The sequence below is a fragment of the Artemia franciscana genome, chromosome 7 (genome assembly GCF_032884065.1).
Source record: "Artemia franciscana chromosome 7, ASM3288406v1, whole genome shotgun sequence".
NCBI classification, from domain to species: domain Eukaryota; kingdom Metazoa; phylum Arthropoda; class Branchiopoda; order Anostraca; family Artemiidae; genus Artemia; species Artemia franciscana.
The window spans coordinates 27,421,068-27,447,804 of record NC_088869.1 but is presented as its reverse complement, the minus strand read 5'-3'; the positions used below and the strand labels follow the sequence as shown (position 1 = coordinate 27,447,804).

Genomic DNA, 26,737 nt, shown 5'->3' with positions numbered 1-26,737 from the left:
GAGAAATAAAAGTCGACACTAGTGTCAGACTTAGTTGAGACTGATGTGTTTTCTTATGTTTTTTTTTTTTTTTTTAACTGCTTCGTCTATTGTTCATTGAAACTCGAGAGGTGGCATATTTGATAGGAATTTGAATGATAATCAGGGCCATTAGCTATCAGAGGGCCCTATATTTTCCCTGGGCACCAACACAGCCCGGATTAATCAAGCATTAATCATGATTATTTTTTCCCCTGTGTTTTAAGAGATAGCGTAATTTAGTTGAGGCTTTTGACAATACTATGAATGCTGTTTTAAATAATTGAATCTAGAATTTTGAGTTAACCATTTCCCTTAGAATAATAAAATGACCCGAAAAACATGTCATCAGGAGGAGGAATAACAAACAGAGCCCCAAGGACATGAACGCCAAATGTGTATATGATGCTTGGGTCATTCTTTGTAAATATATAACGATTACACGTAACTTTCTTTTTTAAAGATTTGTAGCACAAAATATAAGAGAAGAACAGATTCTGTCATTTTATTGAAAAAAAACTACAATGTTGTCTATTTAGATTCTATAATCGAAAAACTTTGTTAAAAAGCAAACTGAGCTTGATAAAATCAATATTTATTAATGATACATTGAATTAAAGCAATGCTATGTTGAATTTACCCTCATGACATTCACTAGAGGTGCCGTAGATTCTTGCTATCAAACAAACTATTAAGAGAACGGATTTTCCTGACTTTACTTTTTTCATAGCAATAAGTGATAATGAATAGACAAAACGTGAAAGAATGACATCTCAATTTGACGTCAATGTGTTATTTTTCAAACAGTCCTTAATCCAATTAGGCGAGACCTACTGTTAACAAAGAAGCTACAGATTATTTTATTTTGAATAAAGCACTCTCAGTCTCAATTTTCAACGTTACATACTTTTATTAGAATCATTTTCAAACTCTCTCGCAAAAATTGCCTATACTACAGCTCATAAGTTTTGAAATTTCATCTTCTTCCTTTTAGTTCTATGATCAATTTTGTCTCATGAAAGTAGTTTGTAATTTGGGTCATTAGCGTAGAGTCAGGAATGAGTTAAGCTTCGGACACTTTTAGAAACTTTATTTCTTTTGCCGTAACAGAAAGATGATAATCTGATAATACATTAATTCACGAATGACGCAATGAAGTGACAGTTTGAAAGGGAGCATAACCAAGTGTTATCAAAACTATTCTTACTTTAAAAGAACTATCGTGTTGCTATTTGTTTGTAATAATGTTAGTCAGTAACCAAACAGAATTCGGAGAAATCCTTTTACAAGGACGCAAAAAAAACATCGTTCAAATATATTAATAAAAGCACCTAGACAATTGCTAGAGAGTAGTATAGACCCACCTTTCAATCATGTAAATCCTTACGAGCTAGAGGGAAGAAGACACCTAAGACGAGTTTTGAAAAATTAAGCATCATAGGTGAACACTGGTTCAATCCTTGGAGAAGGGGGGGGAGTCATTATTTTCCCAAGGGAAGTAATGTCCAAATAAGAAAAAAACTTTTCGACAGGGAAGGGGCTGCAGGCCAATCTACGGAGGAGTGCCTCCCCCCCCATTATGGGCATGTTAAGCACTGAGTACGATCTACTAGTTAAACATGCGAAAATTATGCAGCCAGTGGGCCTCACATTTGTGAGGCAAACATTATGAAGTTGAAACTTTAAATCGGAACAAAATGGCCAATAGCGTAAAAGAGTACAACCACAAATACACAGCCGCAGCCAGTATGAAGGTGGGAATAACTGTCTTGAACTATGAGTAAAAAGCAAATTGGCTTTATCACTTTCAAAAAAATAAAAAAAAAATTATCAAAAAAATTTCAAAACCATCCTTCCTCCTAATAATCCATGGTAAAGTTAATGAGCTAGCCACTTCCTCTCTCCCTCCCTCTGACCAACTCTAGTTATTCATTCAATACTAAGAAGAGAAAGGAATGGTACAGACCTAATTTTACTTTCTAGAATTGTGTAATGACAACAATATTTGAACTCAATAAAAATATTTTAAAATTGAAAAAAACACTAGGAAATAGCTAGATTACATTTGATTTTGAAGAAAGAAAGGAGGTACTTCCCTAAGAAGGGGGGGGGACAAAGAAATTAGCCATAATAATTTAGAAGGGAACTAACTTTTCTGACGAAGAAGCCGCAGCATCTGGGGCACCATCAATCAAAGAGTCTTTCGGTAAATCTTGAGCTTCTGAGGCGCTAGGTCTGTCCGTCTGGGTCGACTGCGATTCATTGCTCTGTGTCGCAGTTGAGGTCGATGCATCCACTCCTTGGTTGGTTGCTTGAAGATTTAAACTGTAAAAAAGTAACTTTCAAAAGAGGGTGTAACCACCTTTAAAACACTTCTACCCCTTGCCCAATTAGTATCTTTCAGTCACACCTCTGACCTCTTTACCAAAACTCTGAGAGGGCTTTTTTTCCTATACAATATTGAGTAATTTTGGAGATGTATTTTTTTTTTACAACTATAGCTATTTTGGAAGTTTTCTCTTCTGATATTATGCTCAACAACAGATAAATCTTGTTTATCCTTCCGTGCCTACATTTATAGAAAAAAAATCTGGGGGCTAGAAACAACAAAGGGTAGTGAACGCTCACACAAAACCTTTAAAAGCATTTTTTTTATTCTGAAAATACTCGTGTCCAAGAGACACCAAGGATAAAGCACCCGCCGTGTAAATTATACTGTCTATACACGTCTGATAAGTTGGAAAATTTTCTGAGGGTTCCCTAGCCTGCAGTTGTGTTCCATCTAGCAGAACTGGCAAAGTCGATTTTTGGCCAATTATAAGCAGATATAGCTAAAAATGAATGCACGAACCTAATGCAAATTTTCATGGAGGATTTGAATATTTAATGCAACTTGTTTTGCAAAAGTAATTTTAGGACTTTGTTTTCAATTTCGAAAATCATAGTTTGATGTGAAAAGCTGCATTAGGAACACAATTAATGTTCTAGGCTAATGTGTTTAAAAAACAAAGTCAAACCATTCGAATTCTGTGAAAAGTATTTTACAAATCAAAAATGAAATCCAAACGCTATGAAATATGTTTCATACGCTATGTTTTTACTCTTCAGAGAGGGGCAAAGAAGGCAGTCTCTAAAGTGGATGAGATGTCCGCCTGGCCAAACTGATAATTTTATTTATCGGTATAAAATTGGTTGAATGGGGTTTAGCAGCTCATACTATGAATTCTTACAGAAGAAAACTGAAAAGATATACAACATTATTTTTTCCATGAAAAAAACTATGTCAATAAAAAACGAACAGAAATTAATTTAAAAAACTTGTTACACAAGACAAGTTTTTCAAAGGAAAGTAAAAAGTTTCATTAAACGAAAAATGAGCAGAAATAAAGTCAAATAATCTTCCAAGCGTAAAACTATTACAAATCACTATCAATAAATAAATGAAATTCAGAACGAACAGAAATTATAATAAATAGCCGAGTCAAAGTGAAAACGAGCAGAAATTAACACGAGTAGGGCTGATAACCCCAATGCCTTCTGCGTCGTGACTCGGCCAAAAAACAACAACTCGTTTTTTTTTTGAAAAAAAAAAAAAAACAACAAACAACTGACCGTGTAATGCCAGTTAAATTGATATATATATTGACATTTCTTCGCTAAGGGTTTGATAATTTTTCATTTATAAAAGTAAGAAAGGTGAAAACATTTCAAACGTATTTCGTTTTGACTGAAGTTAATCATTTTGGTTTCAGTAAAAGTATTTTGTTTGAGTGCTTCCTCTATACTCCATCATTTTAAACTTTCTTCTATGTAGACTCTCTCCCTCTCTTTCTTAAAGTTTGATACCTGCAACGAACAAAATAACTAGCAAGTGTTCATTGAAAGAGTATCCCAGTCTCTGCTGATCTCACTGTTAGCAATTTTGCTTAGGCAAAATGAAAAGGACCAACAGCTTTGAAAGGACATGAAAAGGACAGCTTTTCTTTATTTTTTAGAAATGCCTACATTTATTAATAGGTATCAGATTTCCAACGAGATATTTTTATATACCATGTAACCAAGTTTTTGAATTGTCATTTATAGGCAATGATTTTGACAAACACGACTGGTTTACTTATCAGTAATGAGCTTTAGTTCACGCTGAGGAGTATTCAAACTATGCATAATCCCCCCCCCCTTGGCAGCATAAGGCACACATGGTTGCACTAACATACTTTCTAAATTCAGTTTCTTGTCTCTTGTTACGGACCCGTGTAATTTTTGTTGGCACCGATTTCAACAGCTAAGTGAGCAAACGATAAAGGTACGAAAACAGTACCCTTTGCGAGAGATTTTTCAAAACTAAACATCAGGGACACCAATAGCCAACTGCAGTATATCCATAGTTGCACGATTGGTAACAACTTAATCCTTTTGATTTTCCTGTTGAAGATAAGGAAACGATTGAGGATTGAAACCCCTTAAGGAAAAACATTTGATGATAAGCCATCTTTCCTCAAGTCTTACAAAACACTATAAATCATGGAACTACAGAACCATCAATAGGTAAAACCCTTTCATAAAGTCATATGAAGATAAAGTATTGAAATAATAATCTTACTACAAATAGCACATCTTGTCTAACTAACTGAAATCAAAACCAAAATAGCATTCAAAGAGATAAAAACAATATTTTGGTGGAACTCAGCGAGTGTTTTGGATGTGGATGTTGATAAAATTCAGTGCAGTTTTTGTAAATCGGCACCAAAAACTAGAAAATTCTTAAGCTCAAATCGCTGCCCTTTTCTTTGCAATTCGGCTCCGATTTGGCAAATCGGTACCAAAAAAAGCTTCATGTGTCCGGCCCTTTAGGGATGAAAAGACACTTTCTTCATGCTAATGTGTGTAAAATTCTTGACTTGAGCTTTCATAAAGCTTTTTTCTCGGTTAAGGAGCATCAAACAAATGAATGTTTTTTTCAGACTTGCAAAAACGATAAAATCGCGGGTTTGAGCCTCATTAGGAATGAGCCCAAGTAAAAAATTGAATACACTCATAGCTTGATAGCCGTAGGCTGCATGATCACTGTTGAACATTTTGGCGGAAGATTCTTTTTAAAAACAAAAAATATAAATTTTTTTTTAACTTTATGGGCTATCAGGTAATGATAGGTATGGACTAGCAGGATTTATTATCAGGTAGTGATAACAAAAGTCGTGTTCCTGGATAGGGATTCAAAAGAAAGAGACGTTTACCTATCTCACAAACCTTCCAGATTTCAGCCAGCAGGGTCTATAATTTTGACGGTCAATCAAATTTAAAACCTGTTTTTTCGAATATGTTTTTATTTTGAGTGGCAGTTTTACTGTTAAAAGCAAAATATAGCTATAACATGACTTGGAAGAGACATTTGGAACATACTTGAGAGCCATGGCCACGGAGTTGTACTGATGAAACTGAAGCACTGCAGCATCAAGAAGAGTTTGGATGTTTCGCAGACAATTTATCCGAGCTTCGATTGCCTCCCTAGTTTGACTTTCCATGGCCAACAGTTCTTCAACACTCAAACCAGTCACAGGGGTCGGAGCAGTTGGGGGAGGTGGAATGGTTCCTAAAAAAAGCATTGAATTTATATCGCGGGCGTAAAAATAATTCTCTTTTGCTCAATACTAGTGGTTCAGTTCTTTTTTAAGCTATTTAGCTTTTAAGAGGATTCGATACATTAAAGGATCGCCCCATCTCATTCATTAAACTTTTTTTTAGTGTATGTGGCCAAACTATTCACAATTGATCGGGCGATTTTGCCATAGCTTGTGGAGCTTTGATAAGAGATCCGAACAAACGACAGAAAATTAAAAGCCAACACCTACTTTCTCGGAAATCTTAGAAAAAAACATTTAATATCTCCCGCTTTGTGTGGAGATTGTTTTTGTGTTGGAGATCCATTATTTGAACTAATGGAGCTTACATCATTACAAAGCGTGAATGTTGTTTTATCAATTGAAGGGTATTGTTTCATTCATTGAAGCAGGATCTCCTATTTAAAGTTCAGAAAATCACCTCAAAAGATTGGTCTCTTGGTTCCTTGTTAGGCTAACCGCCTTGATTGAAATGTTTACCGACACATGGCTCATTTTATCTATGCTGTAAGAGTGGGAAGGTAAAGAGTGTTTTGTTTAACTATTAGTAAGATTATAGGTTTTCTTTGTTTTAAACTAGTCTCTCGTTACCTCTTTGAACTGTTGACACATCTAAGATGCCCAGTTTCTACCAAAATTGCTTCGGAAGTTCCCTGTGGTTTTGGAAAAATTTACTAATGTACCCTTGTCTTTGAGGCTCTCTGCCGACACTGAGACTTGTCAAATGACTTTTAAGATATCGAATCCCATTAACAGGAGTAATCAGAAAATGAATTCATTTAAATGGGCTCTATGGGGCGCGTGCGACTCGCCGGTAAATAGTAAGGAGCCAACCAAGATTAACAATCCTATTAGCCATTTGATTTTTCACAATGGTTTAGATTTTTTTTTTCTTCGCAATGCAACTTATCATTTCTTGTCTTAACTGTTTTGACTCTTGGTGTTAAAGGAGTTTAACATGTCTCAATTAAGTATAACAGAGGCTTCAGAAGAAAATATTAATAATAAAACACGAGGAACGAGTCCAAAACCGCTCCCCGACATGATAAATATTTTTAAGTCCCTTTTTATGTGACAGAGTTACATTTGGCTATTCAGTATTGCTAAATTTGGACCCCTCCTCCCTTGAATAGGAATCGGCCTTACATTTTTTTGAGAGGGAGGGGGGTAGTGTGGCGATAGGTGGCAAAATTGTACCATAATCGGCATACTGTTCTTGGACATGTACAACTTTTATACAAGTCAGAAATTCAATAAAAATTTTCCAAAACTGGCACAAATTCAGTACAGTTCGATGGCCGGGATTAAGACCCCACCTTTCATTAGTATAAAAATACTGATACGTCGCGACTTGTCTGTCTCTTTTCTTTTGTGGCCTGAAGGGACTCAATGGGTTTGTGCGAACTTTAGTTTTCTACTAATCGTTTCAGAATGTTAGCATCAAATTTAACAGTCTAAAAACGAGGCTCGTTTAGTTGTATCGTTAAGGTAGGCTCTTTGACACATACATAAGATTTAACCCATGGTAATACTTAAATATGTAGTGGTATACTCAGCTGGTTACTTATATGTTATTTTTGATCAGGTTAGAAATATTTTTTTGTGCAAGGTAGGCATATGGGGAAAAATTGCAACTATAGCTATGCAACCTTAAACAGTTCAATAAAAAGTTATACTTTTTGGTAAATACTTTTGGATTTACTAATACTTTTGGTAAATACCAAATTTTGGTAAATATTAGATACACTTTTTGGATTTGTGGTAAATATTGACATTTTCGTGTAATTTAGCAACTATGAAAGTGAATACATCTTTTTACGCTCTTTACGATGCCTCTTTTTACGCTCTTCCCGAATTCAATAATTGCTTCTTGGAAAATTACATTTTGAGTCCTCCGGACTTGTGGTTCAAAAGAGCGAGACTCGTGTCTTCCATTTTCGAAACCACCATGAGACTGATGTACCATATTCGCCATGCTGAGAGAGTACTACTTGAAGGGGGATGTAAGTGCTGCGAGCACGGCACAGACCAAAATTTTTGGTGTCTGGTACATTCTCGTCCGGAAAATCCATTTTTAGTGCTTTATTTGGAACAAATCAAAATTTTAACATTGCAACCCTCAAATGACCAGTGCTGCGATGATGCAATGACCATTGTTGCGGTGGGGCAGACCACTGCATGCGTACCTTACTACAACTCCCCAATAAAAGGATTTTTTGAATCAGCAATAACAATAAGCAGAGTATATATTCTTCTAAGATTAACTAATGTATGTTAAAGATGCTTGTCCACTGGAGCCTCGAGTCACCCCTAGGGGTAATTGTGCTCGCTTTGTGGACATGCATTTTAGGGGAAGTTTACTATCCAAAAACAAGTGAGTTTTGACGAAAGCGATTTTTGTAATATAATCGTTTGCCAACAACTTAAAATATGTAGATGAAGCTAATTTATCCCTTTACATTAAACGCCCTCTATAAAGCTTTTAATTTCAGGGCATTACCTGTTTCAAGACTACAGTTGTTTCTTATAAAAATTCTTACCAAGAAGAGGCATAAATGGAAATGGAAGGGGACCAGGTGGCGTAAATACTGGTTGTGATCCACTAGCTGCCGTTGATTCGCCCGATGCTCTAGGGGCTTGAGTAGCAGCTCCGGCAGCAATATTTGGGGGCATAAAAAAGGGCAAACCAGGTGCTGCTGGTGCAGCTGCTGGTCTAGCTTCAGGTTCGGCTGGTGCTTGTGCTTGTCCGCGTCCCTGAAAAATTGATCTATCTTTAAATACAGTCGCTGTATAATGGTTGCTATTTTCTGGTCTGCAAGCTTTTTTTTTCTTATGGAGATAGAAACAAGATTTTTTTTTTCATTATTTGTATAGAAGGGCTATGATCAGTTGGACAACTCTTAAAATACACGAGTTCAATAGCATTTATATTTACAATTTCTCTATCTTTGATAGTAATTCATACACACTTCATATCATATTGACATGAAGTACGACATTTTTTCATGCGATATTGATTAATGTCTAAGTTACTTTTAGAAGTTCAAAGAATAGTAAATACAAGCAATTATCCGATTATGATACTAAAAAAGAAAGAAAAACTAGTAAATTCATCAATTCTAGGCTCTTACGAATTATTTAAGGTAGAGGTCACTCTTTTACAGCACTACACGTAGAAATCTAAAATAAGCAATCAGCGCACCTCAGCGTACTTACTCCCTCAACACAGCTACTTAATCACTTTCAGCTTGCGTAGCTCAGTTTATCAAACGACATAGTAAAAGTCAAACACGAACTAGCTCTTAAAGCATGACCGCAAACTGTTACAATCCGACTATATTTTTCAACTGATAAGGATAAACTATCACACAACTGAATTTTGAAATAGAATATTACTCAACTGATTTTTTTTAACTACATACCTATTAAATATGGATCTTGTATTTACAAACTTTATACAATCTAACATAGAGAAAGATACTGATGATACGAATCAATAGCTTATTGACTTACAAAAGCTCAAATTCTGAGGAACGAATTTACTATAAATTTTGACTTTTCTCACATATTTGGTATTGGTTTAAATGTATATATTATCTAATACTTCTAGTTTCACCAGCTTTGACATTTTTAACTTTATCTGACACTAAATTTTAATCAATTTGACCAAGGAATGATTTTTCCTTCCGTTATTGTTGTTTTATTTACCAGTTTTTGTGTTTTCTTGTTTTTGTATGATTTTTTTTTTTCAGGACTCCGAAATTTGAATTCGCCCCTTCGGGGTTGTGATAGAAATTTTTATTTATCTTACATTTTATCTTAAATGGTTATTTCAGCTACCAAACCCCTTATCACGTTAAGGCTTCCTGTCCAAAACCTCTTCCTAAGCGTGCACGCTGCTCTGAAGCACATGGATGCAGTGACAAAATAAGCTTCTCCTTTTTCATTATTGCCCCGCCCCTTCTTTGTAGGAATTTTATAGTTCCTTTTGTCCTGTCTTTTTAATGGTTCCGCATTAACATCACTAATAGCTTACACTCCTTACATTCATGATTATTCTTTGACTCCGGGATTAAGATTTGGATTGGCAGCTCCAAGATTGTTGGAAGCAGAGGAAAATTTAATCACAAAGCTTTATTTAAGTTGTTTTGTCTTTGCGATCATTCCGTTCCTATATCTTTGTGGGTTGTATCTATTTTTTAAAAGAAGAATATATAATTTTTATAGATTCGTTACTTTCGATTTTGTAAATTTTTGCTCTTTCTTTTACTCTGGTAATACTATAGGAAAATTACACAAAATTCGGAGTGGGTGGCTGAGGACAACAGAGAGTTATCAGCCATCAAGAACTATCGGCTCCCACCATTCTATACCAAAAATCTTACCTAAATTTCGGTAAAACCTAAAATTTGCCAGGAAAAATCAGAATGGCATCGTTATTACGTTATTGGAATCCTATTTTACCAGACTTTTGAAAGTTAGCTCAAATAATACCCAAATATTCTTCAGAAATGAGCTTCACATGATAAGGAACGACCTTTAAATCCATTGTCAGCCGTAGAACAAGTTATGCTCAAGCTCTTCGGGGAGTTATTGGAATCCTATTTTACCAGACTTTTGGAAGTTAGCTCAAATAATACCCAAAAATTCTTCAGAAATGAGCTTCACATGATAAGGAACGACCTTTAAATCCATTCTCAGCCGTAGAACAAGTTATGCTCAAGCTCTTCGGGGAGTCAAATCCCAGAGCCGAGACATGTACGCGGCGAGGGGACTCAAGCTCCTGAAAATAATTTTACAGCAAAATGTCTAGAGGGCGTGAAAAACCCTAATGTATTTGACATAAAAATTGAAAAGTTCTAAGAATTATTTCTCAGACCCTAAAAATTCTAAAGACTCTGATTTCAAAATCTTTATAGCAACTCTGACTTCTTCAATTTTTGTCCGAATTCATCCAGATTTGTAACGCTGGATTTTTCCTCAAGTCCCATTTAGTTCTATTACAAGATTTTTTTCACACTCTAATTCCATATACTTGCCTTAAAAGTTTTAAAACAGACTTGCTTTCAGCTAAAAGTTGAAAATTTTATAATGTAAAGTAGGAATTGGTAGCACATAAATCCCTTTTTGCTAACAGAATAATTTCCGACTACAAAGTAACTTGGCCGACCAAGGAATCTCGTATGGGAGGGCCATTAAAGTCAAAGACTAAATTCTCTCATTCTTCTTTGTTGTATTATGTTTGTCGAAAAAAATAAAATAACATAACCAATAAACCAATATAACCAATAAAATAACATAACCATAACCACATAACCAATAAAATAAAATAACCAATAAGAATTGGTACAAATCATGCGGAGATATACTATAGCACGTCATCAATTTTTGCGTACTTAACAGCAATAATACAGCAACTAATCTCCTCTTGCAATACATAGAAGAATAATTTTTATAAAGAGCGTTTAGTGGAAGGAAGAGTTCTACCCTCTGATGCACGGGTCCCTGCAAACGAACATTCACAAGAAAGTGCATTTTGATTATACATGAAAATAAAAACTTGAGCAAACCTGTGGTCTATTCCGCCTTACTTCCCAAAAAGTTCCTTCAACAGGAGTCCTCAAAACATCCAATCTACAGGTAGGGCACGTTTGTTGTCTTTGAAACCAAGATCTTAAACATACAGTATGGAATATATGATTGCAAGGCAGTTTCTTCGCTCCTGTAAAAAAAAAGAAATATATAAGTCGCTAAGGAGAAAAGTCGCTAAAGAATGAAATTCTAATGCTCAGGGGGCTTTCATTTTCAATGCAAAGACCTAAGAACTAAAAAGATTACTGTAAAGAAAACTCTTTTCCCATATAGGATCTCTGTACAGAAATAACAAATTAACATACTTAAATGTCTGAAAGTATGACACACTATATAATTTTAAATATTTTAAGTTAACCCCCACAGGATATTCTTCTTCTATCTTTAAGATGTCTGATTGGCACATAATTGAATGCTTAGGCACATGGTACTTCCCAGGATAACTACTGGGCAGCAATTTTCCTTCGTTTTTTTTATTCTGTTGAGTCAGCGTGTCTGTCTTCCCATGAAAACAAGGCAAAAGCAGGGTTGTATACAGAAGTGAACCATACCATTATTAAGCATTTTTGAAGCTCCAATACCAGAAAATAGCTGACATTAATATTTTAATCTAGTTTGAATTTTAGTATTGAGATATATTCTCTAGGAATAAAAAAAACTGATTTTCTTTCATAAGAGCGGTTAAACAAGTGTACACAGCTTCTTTTTGTTTGTTTTCCAAAGGGTTTTACCGAAAAGCTATCATACTTCACAGTAAGTTTTGGTATGCCAATGGTTTACCAGTCTCACGAAACCAGACGTATAATTTCAGGACTGAGGAAAATTCATACCCACGACAGCAAAAACTGGCAAAATACATGAATATTTTTTTTGTCGTGAAAATCTGAAATTTTGACGGGAAGGCAAGGACCGAACGCAAGAGCTGAACTCCCAGTTTACATGCCAGATAAACCTATAAGTGACAATTTCATTTTATTTCTAAAACATCAGAAGTCTAGGGTTCAAAGTAGCCCTCTTTAAATTGATCAATTTGAATGCTATACTTTCAACAGGACAATTTGAAGTAAGTTATAATTTAGGTGCTATAGAAGATTTTGAATCCCAAAACAACTAAGAGGGGTCAATAGTTCCTAATATAAAAAAAAACGAGAATTAAATTTTATACAAATTAAAACTGATTCTTATGCACTTAAATATTACAGTCCCAAAACCTACTTTTCAAACGGCATGATTAAGCCTATAATTTAATTGAAGTTTGTCTTGTTAATTATATTTATGTGGCCTAATAATACACCTGGAATAACTCAGGTATATTCCTACGCACGATCATAGGCTTTAGAAGACCTATGAGCTTAAACTACAATATCAATTCCCTAGATAGAGGGAAAAAACATGAAAGGGAAACACATACTAGATAATGCAACAAATGTACGTTGCTTAAAAGATGGAGAGACATGCGTGATGCTTCACAAAAGAAAAACGGAGCAGGGAAATAGCCTAAAAACAGTTTTAAATATTCTCAGATAATTCAGTTCATTGCCACTTGTCAAACAGTTCGTGGTAACGAACTGTAGTAAGGAGCGACCCGGCTCAATAGTAAACGAAACGCTAAAAAACAGAATTTTGATGCTAAAAGATACATCAAAAGAATCGGATTTTCATGCTGATTTTAAATATATAAGTTTCATCAAATTTAGTCTTTGTCATCAAAAGTTACGAGCCAAAAGTTACGAAAATTTGCCTTATTTTGAAAAATAGAGGGAAACACCCCCTAAGTCATAGAATCTTAACGAAAATCACACCATCGCATTCAGCGTATCAGAGAACCCTATAGCAAATATTTCAAGCTATTATCTACAAAAATGTGGAATTTCGTATTTTTTGCCAGAAGACAGATCACGGGTGCGTGTTTATTTGTTGTTGTTTTTTTTCAGGGGTCATCGTATCGACCAAGTGGTCCTAGAATGTCGCAAGTGGGCTCATTCTAACTGAAATGAAAAGTTCTAGTGCCCTTTTTACGTGACCAAAAAATTGGAGGGCACCTAGCCCCCCCCACGCTCATTTTTTCCCAAAGTCACCGGATCAAAATTTTGAGATAGCCATTTTGTTCCGCATAGTCGAAAACCATAATAACTATGTCTTTGGGGATGACTTACCCCCCCCCCCCACAGTCCCTGGGGGAGAGGCTGCAAGTTACAAAGTTTGACCAGTCTTTACATAAAGTAATGGTTATTGGGAAGCGTACAGACGTTTTCAGGGGGATTTTTTTGGTTTGGGGTGGGGTTGAGGGGAGGGGGCTATGTGGAAGGATCTTTCCTTGGAGGAATATGTCATGGGGGAAGAGATATTCATTGAAAAGGGCGCGGGATTTTCTAGCATTACTATAAAAAAAAACAATGAAAAAATAAACATGAAAAATTTTTTTTAATTGAAAATAAGGAGTAGCATTAAAACTTAAAATGAACAGAGATTACTATGCATATGATGGGTTCTAAAAATACTTTAGCATAAAGAGCGAGGTATTTAAGATAAGATAAATACCTCGCTCTTTATGCTAAAGTATTTTTATTAATTTAAACTATTTATTCTACGGCCTTTCTGATTCAGGGGTTATTCTTAAAGAATTGGGACAAAATTTAAGATTTAATGTAAAGAGCGAGGTATTAACGAGGGGACACACCCCCTCATATACAAAATAAAAATATAAGAATATAAAAGTTTGTTACGTGAGTTAATTCTTAAGCTACGTATAATTTTTACTAATCAAAACGTTCGTTAAAAATTAAAAGTTCTAGTTGCCTTTTTAAGTAACCGAAAAATTGGAGCGCAACTAGGCCTCCTTCCCCACCCCTTATTTCTCAAAATCGTCTGATCAAAACTAAAAGAAAGCCATTTAGCCAAAAAAAGAATTAATATGCAAATTTCATTTTAATAATTTATGTGCGGAGAGCCAAAATCAAACATGCATTAATTCAAAAACGTTCAGAAATTAAATAAAAAAAAACTAGTTTTTCTAAATGAAAGTAAGGAGCGACATCAAAACTTAAAACGAACAGAAATTACTCGGTATATGAAATGGGTTGTCCCCTCCGCAATCCCTCGCTCTTTACGCAAAAGTTTGACTCTTTGCCACAGTTCTACTTTTTAAAACAATTAAAAACTTTAGCGTAAAAGGCGAGAGATTGCGGAGGGGACAACCCATTTCATATACGGAGTAATTTCTGTTTGTTTTAAGTTTTAATGTCGCTCCTTACTTTCAGTTAAAAAAACTAGTTTTTTTTTTATTTAATAACATGTAAAAGGCGAAAAAGAAAATTATTCTCCAGTAGGATAGAAAAATCTTGATAACAATTACGCGTTCGATAACGTGAAAAAGTATTTGGGAATGTACCATTGTTCAATGCTATGATGAATAATGGCTACTATTGACAACGACCACTCCTCACATTAAAATATTATACGCCACCGGAAACACTTGCCCCGGGGTCTGGGGTGCTGTGTCGGCCCCAGAGTTTTGTTACCTGATGTTTGAACTATTTTAGAAAAATGCCTATCTCAAAATTTGTATCGGATGGGTTTGGTGGAAAAAGGGCTAGAGAGGAGCTAGTTGCGCTTGGATCTCTTTTAACTCTTAAAAAGGAAATTAGAACTTTCAATTTCTAATCAAGTGAGCCATCTTCAAAGTATATACGACCACCCCTTACATAAAAACCTTGTACGACTCCTGAACATAACTTAAAACAATTACCCCGGGCTCTGGGGGATTGTGTCAATCTCAGAATTTTATTATCTGATGTTTGAGCTAGTAAAAAAAATGGCTATCTCAAGATATTCATCGGGCGAGTTTGGGGAAAAAGGCTAGGGGGGAGGCTAGTTGCCCTCGGATCTCTTTTGACTCTTAAAAAGTGAACTAAAATTTTCAATTTCCGATCAAATCGGTGTTCTTCGAAGTTTATACGAGTGTCCCTTCCATAAGAACCATATATACCCAAGGGCATAACTTACAAGGCCTTTCCTCTGGGCCTAAGGGGTTGTACCGACCCCGGAGTTTTCCTTATCTGACCTTTGAACTATTTTTAACAAAATGGATATCTCAAAATTTTGATCGGATGGTTTGGGAAAAACAGCGTGGGGGAGGGCTAGTTGCCCTCGGATCTCTTTTGACTTGTAAAATGAAAAACTAGAACTTCCGATTTCCAATCAAATGAGCCCTTTCTGAAGTTTATACGAACATCCCTTTCGTAAGAACTGAATACGCCCCCAGGACATAACTTACAACCCCTGCCCCCGAGTCCTGAGGGGGGGGGGGAGTGTCGACACCGGAGTTTTTGTTATCTAATTTTTGAACTATTTAAAAAAACGGCTATCTCAAAATTTGTATCGAATGGGTTTGGGAAAAAGGCAGAAAGGGGGGGGGGGGGAGGCTAGCTGCCCTTCAATCTCTTTTAATTCTTAAAAAATGAACTACAATTTTCCATTTCCAATTTCCCTTTTCATGTAATCAGAGCTAGGTATGTGCCTACGTGTTGGGGATAAATCTACTCACAAAGAAGACACAGTCACTGACGTCACGTCAGCCTTGCCTATGAATGTAGCGATTTTATTAGGTTAGTTAAACCATACAGTTTTGCTAGTCACAATGCACATGTCATTTTGCGTCGGGTACAGGCGTCAATGTGAACCCAGGTAATTGTTAAATATTGAATCTATCGCGTTGTATATTTCACTTACCAACAGTCATTTCTTCGCGGCAGATAATACAAACATTGTCGGCGTTCCTAAGTTCCTCTTCTGTAGCATCTGGATAAAGTTCGTTCATATTCCTAATTGCCCGACGAGACATGATAACATCATTCAAGGATTTTTTGAAAGATCTGAGGGGAGAAAATCAATCAGTTCTTAAATAAAGTACTTCTAGAACAAAGAAACTGATAATGCACTATGAAATATAATAGATAATAGGAAAATTACAAAAAATGATTTTGTTTTTTCTTAGAGACGGATTTAAATTTGAACTAACTTTTTTGTTGGGCCTTTTCAATATGCCGATATTAATAAATACCCACAGCTCAATATTTGTCAGCTTCCCACAGACTTAGTTACAATTCTTACATTAACCTAAGATACCTCAGCAGTTGCTAAACAGCTGTGAATATACCTGATTCCCTTTTTTAGTTGTTAAATCTACTTGGCATTTTATTTTATTCCTTTTTAGAGGAGTGTTCTTCTCACTGAATAATTAGCTTTAACATTTTACTGGTCTTGTAAAACTACAACAGATTTAATTTTAGCCACTGATTATCCAGAGTCAATAGATTGATGTGGGTTCTTCAGATCTAATTCACTTATATACTGAAAAAACAATAAGGATTAAGAAATAGTAAGGCTCCAGGTGCTGATAGTGTGGTAAATGAGTTTCTTAAATATGGCGGCTCTGAGGTTAGAAATAAGTTGAATTGGATTTTTTGAAAAAGGGGAAATGTCTAACGACTTTCTCTTAGGTTAATAATTGAGAAGTGCCTGAATTATAAAACACCTTTGGTCCTCAGTTTTAAAGATTCGAAGCAGATTCGGAAGCAACAGAATCGAAGCAAGCTTTCGATTCTGTTGATAAAAGAGCTTTAGCAAACGTTTTATGCTTTTATAATATACAAGACAAAAACATTAAAGCGATTAGTACTATGTACGAGAATGAAATTGCAGCGGTAAAGGTAGGAAATTAGGTTAGCCGCTGATTTAGTATTAAATCGGGAGTTAAGCAGGGTTGTGTTCTATCCCCCTTTATATGGACCATTTTGAAAGGTTTTGTCTTAAGAAGCACAGGAAAGGCAACGGGAAACCACATAATCAAATGGGGAGGAAAAATTGTCCTGGACTTAGATTATGCTGATGATTTAAGCATCCAAGATGAAAGTGTGAGCAAACTGAATGAACTATTAGAGGTTTTGCGAGTTCAACGTGCTAGAATAGGTTTGAAAATTAATGTTAAGAAGAGTAAGTCACAAAAACTAGGAATAAGTGAATATGAAAAGGTGACGTTGGTTAACGAAAAGATTGATTAACTGGGCAACTTCACTTACCTTGGTTACCTTAGTATCTTTATTATTAATAAAGACGGCGGGAACAGTGAAGAAGTTAAAAGTAGAATAGCCAAGGCTCAGAGTGTTTTTTCACAGTTAAAAAAAGTTTGGAAGAATACTAAGATAAATCAGCAAACCAAGACTAGAATAATGGAGGCTACAGTGATGACAGTGGCCAAATATGGTTCTGAAGCATGGGAATTCCAAAAAGCGGATGAAGATTTGCTAGATTTTTTCCAGGGAAAATTCCGATGGACTGTTCTGTTTACCCGGCTGATTGACCGTATTTAAAACAATAGGATGTACGAAAAGTGTGGTTCAATCTCACTTTCTAGTGCTAGAATGAGAGAAAGGTTGAGATGGCTAGGGCACATTCTGCGGATGAAGGATGACAGATTGCCAAAGATTACCCTTTTTGGCGAGCCGTCTAAGGCTAAACGGAAAGCAGGTCGTCCGCGGTTGGGATGAGAGGATATCATAAAGAAAGATTTGAAGGAAATGGGAACTTTCTGGGAGGGTGTAAAGAGAGAAGTTTTGAATAGGTCGGCATGGAGGAGGATTGTCCGCAGCTGTGTTGGCCTCGGGCAGATTAGTACTGCGGTGAGTTGTTAGTGGTAGCAGTAGTAGTAAATACTGAAACCTAAATTCAAGGTACTCGAAAGTTAGAGAAGACATCGACTTCGGTTCGAAATAGGGCATTTTACTTTTTAGAATGCTAAAACTCCACAGAAAACCTCAGTTAAAAATAAAAAATCTTTAGTCAGCCCTGGAAACCATTAAAACCTTAAACCGTAAAAACTCATTTATTAATGAAAAGCAAGATTTTGCGCCAAGAACTCTGGGATTTAATCAGAGAGAAAACAGTGAAAAAGGAAACTAGAACTAGAAATTAGCGAGCCATGGTGAAAAAAAAATATATAAATATTGTGCATTGGAACATTCAAGGGTTCGCGGAAGACAAAGTACATGATTTATTGAGTTTAAGTAGTTGCAAGTGGGACTTGATATCAGTTGTTGAGATTTGGTTGGAAAGTCCTATATTTATAAAAGAATACTTATATTTTGGTGTCCACAGAAAAAAAAATATTAAGAAATGGTAGAATAGCCAACATCTTTCACCTTTTCATCGTCACTTATTCCTAGCCTTTGTGACTTAGTCTTCTTAACATTAATCTTCAAACCTATTCTAGCACCCTGAACTCGCAAAACCTCTAAAAGTTCATTCATTTTTTCTCACACTTTCATCCAGGATGATTAAATCGTCAGCAAAGTCTAAGTGAAGGAGATTTTTCCTCCCAATTTGATTCCGCCAGCTGCTAACCTCATTTCCTACCTTAAGTACAGCCGTGTTATTCTCGATCACAGCAATAATCATTTTAATGTATTTGTCTAGTAGTATACAATACAATAATAAGGTCTTTGCTAAAGCTCTTCAATCAACAGAATCGAACGCTTGCTCATAATCCCTTCAAGAGAAGTACCTTCAATTTCCAATCGAATGAGCCCTTTTCATAGTTTTTACGACAAGTCCTTCGATACGAAATGCCCTGGCCTAAGACCAAAAAAGAAAAAAAAAGGCCCACATCGTTCTTTACTTAGGCAGCGCTATTACGCTGCCTATGATAAATCTAAAGTATTCAGTAGTATCTTTCATGAAGAAGCACTTGTCTTTATTCACATTCAATGCTTCATTTTTAAATCGCTATAACACGGCACTTAACGATTTATAACAGTCCGAATAGTGATAAATCGTTTTGTTAGACAGTAGGAAAAACTAAAAAACAAATATACTGGATACTTCGATCACATGGACAGTGATCGTTATCAGTAGAAATATTTCTCATCAGTATATATGTGATGACGATCACTGTACATGTGATCGAAATACCCAATATATATTTTTTTTTTCACTGTCTAATAAAAGGATATACCCCTACTCGAACTGTTATTTATCATCATGAAAATGCAGTGTGGTCTTCAAAATTGCCTAAAACGGCAATTAATAAATGAAAATGATCCTCATCGTCAACACCCTACACTATTAAATCATCCCAAATATGAGCAGTGAACTATGAACCTCTAAGTAATGAGCCGATCACTTCCTGTTGAAGGGGTGCACAAGAGAGATATGCTGTGGTGTAATAGTTTTACTTTATCTAATCCATGTTGTGTATTAGCTCTGGACGCGTTCATAGGTTCTTCATACAATTCCAGCTGGGTATAAGTGCACACCATGTCTAATTTTAAAATTTTTTTTACCCTCAAATTGCTGCTAAAACAGGCTAGAGATGTGGCATTGGGCACTGATACTTTTCTATGAATATACTTAAAGTGAACCATAGTGTCTCACCGTTTAGCTTCCTAAAAGGGACTACAGGGGTTCCCCTGGGTCAATTGTTTAATGGCCCTGGAGTTTTTCAAATTTTGCTGGCTATTTGGCTATTCTTTCACGGACTCCAAAAGGCACAGGCCTTGGTTTGTTGAACACTAATTTTCAAAATTCCAATAAATTTTGTAGAACACTAATTTTCGAAATTCCAATAACTTTGTTTTCGCGACGAACTCCCATTATTAAGGCTAATCGAGATGATTGTTACCATTTCTGAATCAGCGTCAAATGGAGATTCTTCCTAACTTGACAATTAATTTCAAGACCTGTTTTATATATATATTAAATAAAAAAAACAAGTTTTTTGAAATGAAAGTAAGGAGCAACATTAAAACTTAAAACGAACAGAAATTACTCCGTATATGAAAGGGGCTTTTCCTCCTCGACACCCCGCTCTTTACGCTAAAGTTTTTTATTGTTTTAAAAAGTAGAGTTGCGAGAAAGAATCAAAATTTAGCGGAAGGAGCGGGGTGTCGAGGAGGAAAAGCCCCTTTCATATACGGAGTAATTTCTGTTCGTTTTAAGTTTTAATGTTGCTCCTTACTTTCATTTCAAAAAACCTATTTTTTTTATTTAATTTCTGAACGTTTTTGAATTAATGCATGTCTGATTTTGGCTCTCCGCACATAAATTATTAAAATGAAATTTGCATATTAATTCTTTTTTTTTTGGCTAAATGGCTTTCTGTTAGTTTTGATAAGACGATTTTGAGAAATAAGGGGTGGGGAAGGAGGCCTAGTTGCCCTCCAATTTTTCGGTTATTTAAAAAGGCAACTAGATTTTTTAATTTTTAACGAACGTTTTTATTAGTAAAAAATATACGTAACTTAAGAATTAACTTACATAACAAACTTTTATATTATTATATTTTTGATTATATATACGAGGGGGTTGGTCCCCTCGTTAATACCTCGCTCTTCACATTAAATCTTGTTTTGTCCCAATTCTTTAAGAATGACCCCTGAATTAGAAAGGCCGTAGAATAAATAGTTGAAATTACTTAAAAATTTTTTAGCATAAAGAGCGAAGTATTTATCTCCTCCTGAATACCTCGCTCTTTATACTAAAGTATTTTTAGAACCCCTCATATGCGTAATAATCTCTGCTCGTTTTAATACTTCTCCTTACTTTCAATTGAAAAAACTTTCATGTTTATATTTTCATTGTTTTTTTTTTAATAGTAATGCTAGAAAATCCTGCGCCCTTTTCATTGAATTTCTCTTCCCCCATGAAATATTCCTCCAAGGAAAGATCCTCCCATATAGCCCCCTCCCCTGAACCCCAAACCCAAACCAAAAAAAAAATTCCCCTGATAACGTCGGTACACTTCACAGTAACCATTACTGTATGTAAACATTGGTCAAAGTTTGTAACTTGCAGCCCCTCCCCCAGGGACTTTGGGGGGTAAGTAATCCCCAAAGACACAGTTATTATGGTTTTCGACTATGCGGAACAAAATGGCTATCTCAAAATTTTGATCCATTGACTTTGGGAAAAAATGAGCGTGGGAGGGGGCCTAGGTGCCCTCCAATTTTTTTGGTCACTTAAAAAGGGCACTAGAACTTTTCCTTTCCGTTAGAATGAGCCCTCTTGCAACACTCTAGGACCACTTGGTCGATATGATGACCCCTGGGAAAAAAAAACAAAAAAAAACAAACAAATAAACACGCACCCGTGATTTGTCTTATGGCAAAAAATACGAAATTCTACATTTTTGTAGATTGAACCTTGAAATTTTTTCTATAGGGTTCTCTGATACGCTGAATGGGATGGTGTGATTTTCGATGACAAAGACTAAATTCGATGAAACTTATGTATTTAAAATCAGCATATAAATCTGACTCTTTTGATATATCTTTTAGCATCGAAATTCCGTTTTTTAGAGTTTCGTTTACTATTGAGCCGGCTCGCTCCTTACTACAGTTCGTTACCACGGACTGTTTGATATATATTCGGTTAATATGGACTAGATCTCGTTCTTTACTATATTGCCCCTAATGGCGCAATCATGATTGGCTTAGTCTCTTTTGTCACCTTTATTGAGACTTTTACAACTTTGTTTTGCCCAATGTCCTGTCCCAACGTCCAATGTTCCATTAGTGAGCAGTGTTCTCTAAGCAAACTTTCCATACTACGGGGATTTACCCAGCAAAGAAAAACCAGCTATGGTATTCCTTTACGATAACTATAGTTAGGCCTAGAACTTGTCTTTCGTATACAATAGGCAAGAAAAATTTGTCTTCAATTTTATTTCCTTTCAGTAGTAGGCTTATCTCCTGAGTACGTGCGGAGGTTTTTGTAAGAGTGTGTCGTAAAAAGTAAACACAGATCCAGTTTCAATTTCAAAATTTAGCGAGTTTAGTAAAACTGGCAGTTCTATAAGGAACCGATCGTCCTTAGAAGAATTCATGTTGAAAACTGAAAAATCTTCATTCTTACTTGACGCAATTATTTCACTTCTATCATTTTTGCGAGTCAAGTTAGAACAATTTCCAAAATGAGGTTTCATTTTATGGACTTTGCTGATCAGAGACCTATTTTTGTTAATGACGGGTTGAAATTATGCTTAAATTTGCTAATTTTTGCGATATGTCCTACTTTATGGTAAATGTTGTTTTTTTCTCTTGCAATAAAGCAGTCTTCAGGTCTATGGTTAGGTTTACCGCTTCCAAATTTTTTTTTTCTATTCTTTCATATTTTTTTTTCTTTATATCGAATCAGATTATAACTCTGCAGACTCCTTGTTTGTTGCTAATATTTATTGTTTTCATTGAGTCTAAAACTATAGAAAATGTTTTTTTCAAAATTAAGGGTTTGAACGAACTTTCCAAGAAACATGATTTATCCAGATCATCTTTTCAGGTCAAAAAAATTTTATGTGCAAATTAAAAAAAAATACAGAGGCATTTACTTTTGTTTTGCATCATTTTCCTTTGCAATTCGATATTACTGTCGCTATAAGTTGTCTCCAAACTGCATATTTTGTTGTGCATCATTTTCATTTGTGATTCGTTGTGATTTCCACTGTCGCTTGTCTTCTAACCACATATTTTGCTGTGCATCATTTTTATTTGTGATTCGTTGTGATGCTCGTTGTCACGGGTCTTCTTACTGCAGATTTCGTTGTGCTTCATTTTTATTTCTAAAGTCTTGATTTGACTTTAGAGTCCCTGTTCTTTACATAGTACTTTTTGCTTCGCACATTCAACCACATTAATTCAAAACTGATTACAAAGGTGATAATTTTTCTTTTTGTTTTGGTTAATTGGCGCTCTGTAAGTTTAATTCGGAACTATCGACTGAAAAAAAAATTGCACATTCTCCTAAGTTATCCTAAGAGAAATGTTTTTACATTGTCCTTTTTTCTCATAGTGCACTTTTCCTCACGCATCCAAAACATGAAGTCATGACGATAGTTTTCTTTCTTTTTGTTTTAGTCGATTAACGCTCTATAAGTTTAATCAAGAACGATCGACTGAAAAAAAATCTTTTACATGTTCTCCTAAGTTATCTGGATTTATGCAAATTTGTTTTAATTGAAATTATTGCAGAGTGTTATGAATTCCTCTCTTGGTCTTACAGGACCATAGGTTCTATACGATCGCACGTGGGAATAAAACGAATCGACCACTGTTCCTACCGAGCGACACAAGGGCTCAAACCCCGACCTCAGCCCCCCCCCAAAAAAATACATTGTGCCAACGTCGCTCTTTACTTAGGCAGCGCTATTATGCTGCCTATAAAACATGTTTTGATTTAGTTCAACACTCCCCTGAACATTCTCTGAAAGGCTTACCTGAATACCCTTCGTCTTCTTGGAAAGTAAAGCTCAAACATGCACACCTTTCTCAATAACATATACTCTTTCTTAAAAATGATCGAATTGACTAGTTTACAGCCCTTGTCCTGAGGACTGCTGGGGAATAGACATCCCCAAAGACATAATTACTAGACCTTTCAACATGGCCGAACAAAACAGATCTCTTAAAATTCGATCGGATATGTTTTGGGGAATGACAGGCTTGAGGGAGGGGACTGATTGCCCTCCATTCATTTTTGACTCTTAAAAAAGGCACTAAAACTTCTGACTTCCAATGGAATGAGCTCCATCAGGGAGGGAGAGGGGGTCTAGTTGATCTCCATCATGTTCGACTTTCAAAAAGGAACTAGAACTATACATGTCCGATCAAATGAGCCTCTTGTAAACTGTACACAACCACCCCTGCCATAAAAACCTTATATACTCCTGGAGCATAACTTACAACCCCTAGTCCCAGACTCTTGGGGATTCTGTCAACCCGAAAGGCCTTATTATATGATCTTTGGACTATCTTTGAACAAATGGCTATCTTAAAATTTCTATCGGATGCATTTGTGGAAAATACGACATGGGGGGGCAGCCCTCCCATCCCTTTGACTCATAAAAAGGGAATAACACATCTGATTTTTAATAAAACAAGCCCATTCCAGAATTTTTACGACCACCCGCTCCAAAAAGATCTTATATGCCTTTGAGGCATAACTTAAAACCCTTCCACTAAAGGCTGTGGGACGGGGAGGGTTTTCACCCTTAAAGACGTAATTTCCATACCTTTCAAATACGCTGAATAAAATGGCTATCTCTAAATTTTGATTATACGTGTTTTGGGAATTGATCAGCGTTGGGGGGGGGGGCTTTTTGCCCTCCAATCACTTTTGACTATTAAAAAGGGCACCAGTCCTTTCAATTTCCGATCAAATGAACCTTTTTTGAAATTTCTACAACAAATGGCCATCTCAAAATTTCTATTAGATTCATTCCGAGAAGTGTTGGTGAGAGGGGTATATACCCTTCGATCACTCTGAATCTTAAAAAGGGCACTAAAACTTCTGATCGCCAATCCAATGAGCCCCCTTCGAAGTTTATACGATCCACCCTTTTTATATAAACCTTATATGCACCTAGTACAAAACTTGCAACCCTTGCCCAAAGGGCTGTGGGGGGGGGGGTTGTCATCTAAGAGACATAATTAGCTAACCTTTTAACTACGTTGAACAGAATTACTATTTAAAGATTTGAATTGGATGTGTTTGGGGAAATGGTGGGTGTGGGAGGAGAGTTAGTGGCCCTCCAATCCCTTTCAACAATTAAAAAGGGCACCGGCCCTTTCAATTACCATTCGAATGAGCTATTTTCAAATTTTCTACGACAACTACTTCGATACGAAGTGCCCTGGTATAAGACAAAGTCTGTACGACCACCCTTTCTATGAAAATCTTATATAGCCCAGGGCATAACTTAACTTACAACCCTTGCCCTGAGGGCTATGGTAGGGGGGGGAGGGGTCGTTATCCTAAAATAATAATTTCTGGACCTTTTAACTATATTGAATAAAATGGTTATCTCAAAATTTTGATTGGATATGTTTGGGGAAATGGTGGGTGGGGGACAGGAGGTTAGTCGAACTCCAATCTCTTTCGACTATTAAAATAGGCACTAGCCTTTTCAGTTTCCGATCGAATGAGCCCTTATCCAAGTTTCTGCAAGAACTCCTTCGATACGAAGTGTCCTAGCCTAATACAGACAAAAAAAAAAAAAAATACATTCCGCCCACATCACTATTTACTTAAGACACCGCTATTGCGCTGCCTATGATTTATTTATTAATAGAGAATGAGCTGCTCAAAAGCCAAATTAATAAGTCAGTGTTTCCTGTTCGCTTAGATTTTAGTGCAAAAAGCATTTGATTTAACTCTTTACTCCGTACGTTCACAAAAAGTTGATGAAAATAAGAAACATTTTCGTCGATGAATCTCCCATCGACGAATTGATAAACTGACATCAAAACAAGCAATGTGTTTCTTTTTAATTCTCTCCATTGTTTATTTAATACACTAACTAGATCTGGCGTCTCAGTATCAAAATACTGCTCCCTCAAAGTTTATTCACAGAGAAAAATATCCAGCACAATTGAATACTCAAGTTTGACGTTTCAAAGAAAGACTGTTCTAAAAATTCTAAGCTCTTGCCAGTTGGTTACACAAAGCATAAGTGAACAAAATGTTGGCACAAGCTTTCCTTTTTTATGACCCTAAGAACAGCTTTTTTTTCTTTTCTTTAAAAAAACTGCCAAAAGTGTTGTGTAATGTTGACTAGAATAACTGGATTTGGGTAAAAATTGTACTTGTTGAGAATACACAAAAAGAATATATATCTTTAGATACATCATCTACAACCAGCATGCCATTTTCGACTTCCAATATATTTTTTCTCTTAATCTAGGAAGGAATTTGAGATTAATACACTTTTAAGTCGATATGCTGGTTCCATTTCTGTCAAGACGGCTTTATTGGCAAGTAAAACCTTTTACTAGGGTCCAGAAGCAAACTTAACGGGATAGAAATCCAGGATAAACGCCTTTCCTCTCTAAATAAATGTACGGCAATTTCGGTTGTTACTTAGATCACAGATTATCCTGGCTAGATGGTGGATTAAAACCTGTAAACTTCCAGTGATTAACCACTAAGAAATGTGTTCGAGCATTAATGTTGTTCTTAAAAACTTTATTTTTTTTGTAACAAGCAAATTCATATATTCCTTGTATCAATGTCCATTGCCGTCAATCTTTAATTTCCCTATTACTACAAATTTGACATTCAAAGGGCTACTGGAAATTATAAAAAAGATTATTTGCGAGAAAACCTCGCAAAAAAGAAAGAATTCCTTTAAAATTCACATGAAAAATAAAATACTTTTCTCAATGCGTCGTCTTATATTTATTCGGTTTTTAAGATCCATAGCATCACCATTTCCTTGATGGAAACATAAAAAAAATTTATTATCTTTAAATAAACCCTAACATTTATTTCACAAACTCAAAAGCAAAAGGTTGACAATCAATTCTTTTCCATGGTAATTTGTAGCAGTAGAGACAAGAAGGGAGTTTAGAATATAAGTAATGTCATCTAGCAAATGCAATATTTCTCAGCTACAGCTACACTAAACAGTGGGGTCAATTCACAAAAATTTGGGGGGATGTTAATGTATTTTCAAAAATCAA

At 35.6% G+C, this 26,737-nt stretch overlaps 1 protein-coding gene across 1 annotated transcript in view; it reads right to left on the bottom strand.

Moving 5' to 3' along the window:
• LOC136029093 (E3 ubiquitin-protein ligase synoviolin A-like) overlaps nucleotides 1–26,737 on the bottom strand; it is a 62,414-nt gene that overhangs the window by 750 nt on the left and 34,927 nt on the right. Inside the window, exons 8-12 of the mRNA XM_065707153.1 lie at nucleotides 15,960–16,102; nucleotides 11,207–11,358; nucleotides 8,177–8,390; nucleotides 5,419–5,608; nucleotides 2,170–2,343 (exon numbers count right to left, since the gene is read on the bottom strand). Of these exons, the coding sequence (XP_065563225.1) occupies nucleotides 2,170–2,343; nucleotides 5,419–5,608; nucleotides 8,177–8,390; nucleotides 11,207–11,358; nucleotides 15,960–16,102 (873 nt within the window). The remainder of the gene's footprint in view (nucleotides 1–2,169; nucleotides 2,344–5,418; nucleotides 5,609–8,176; nucleotides 8,391–11,206; nucleotides 11,359–15,959; nucleotides 16,103–26,737) is intronic.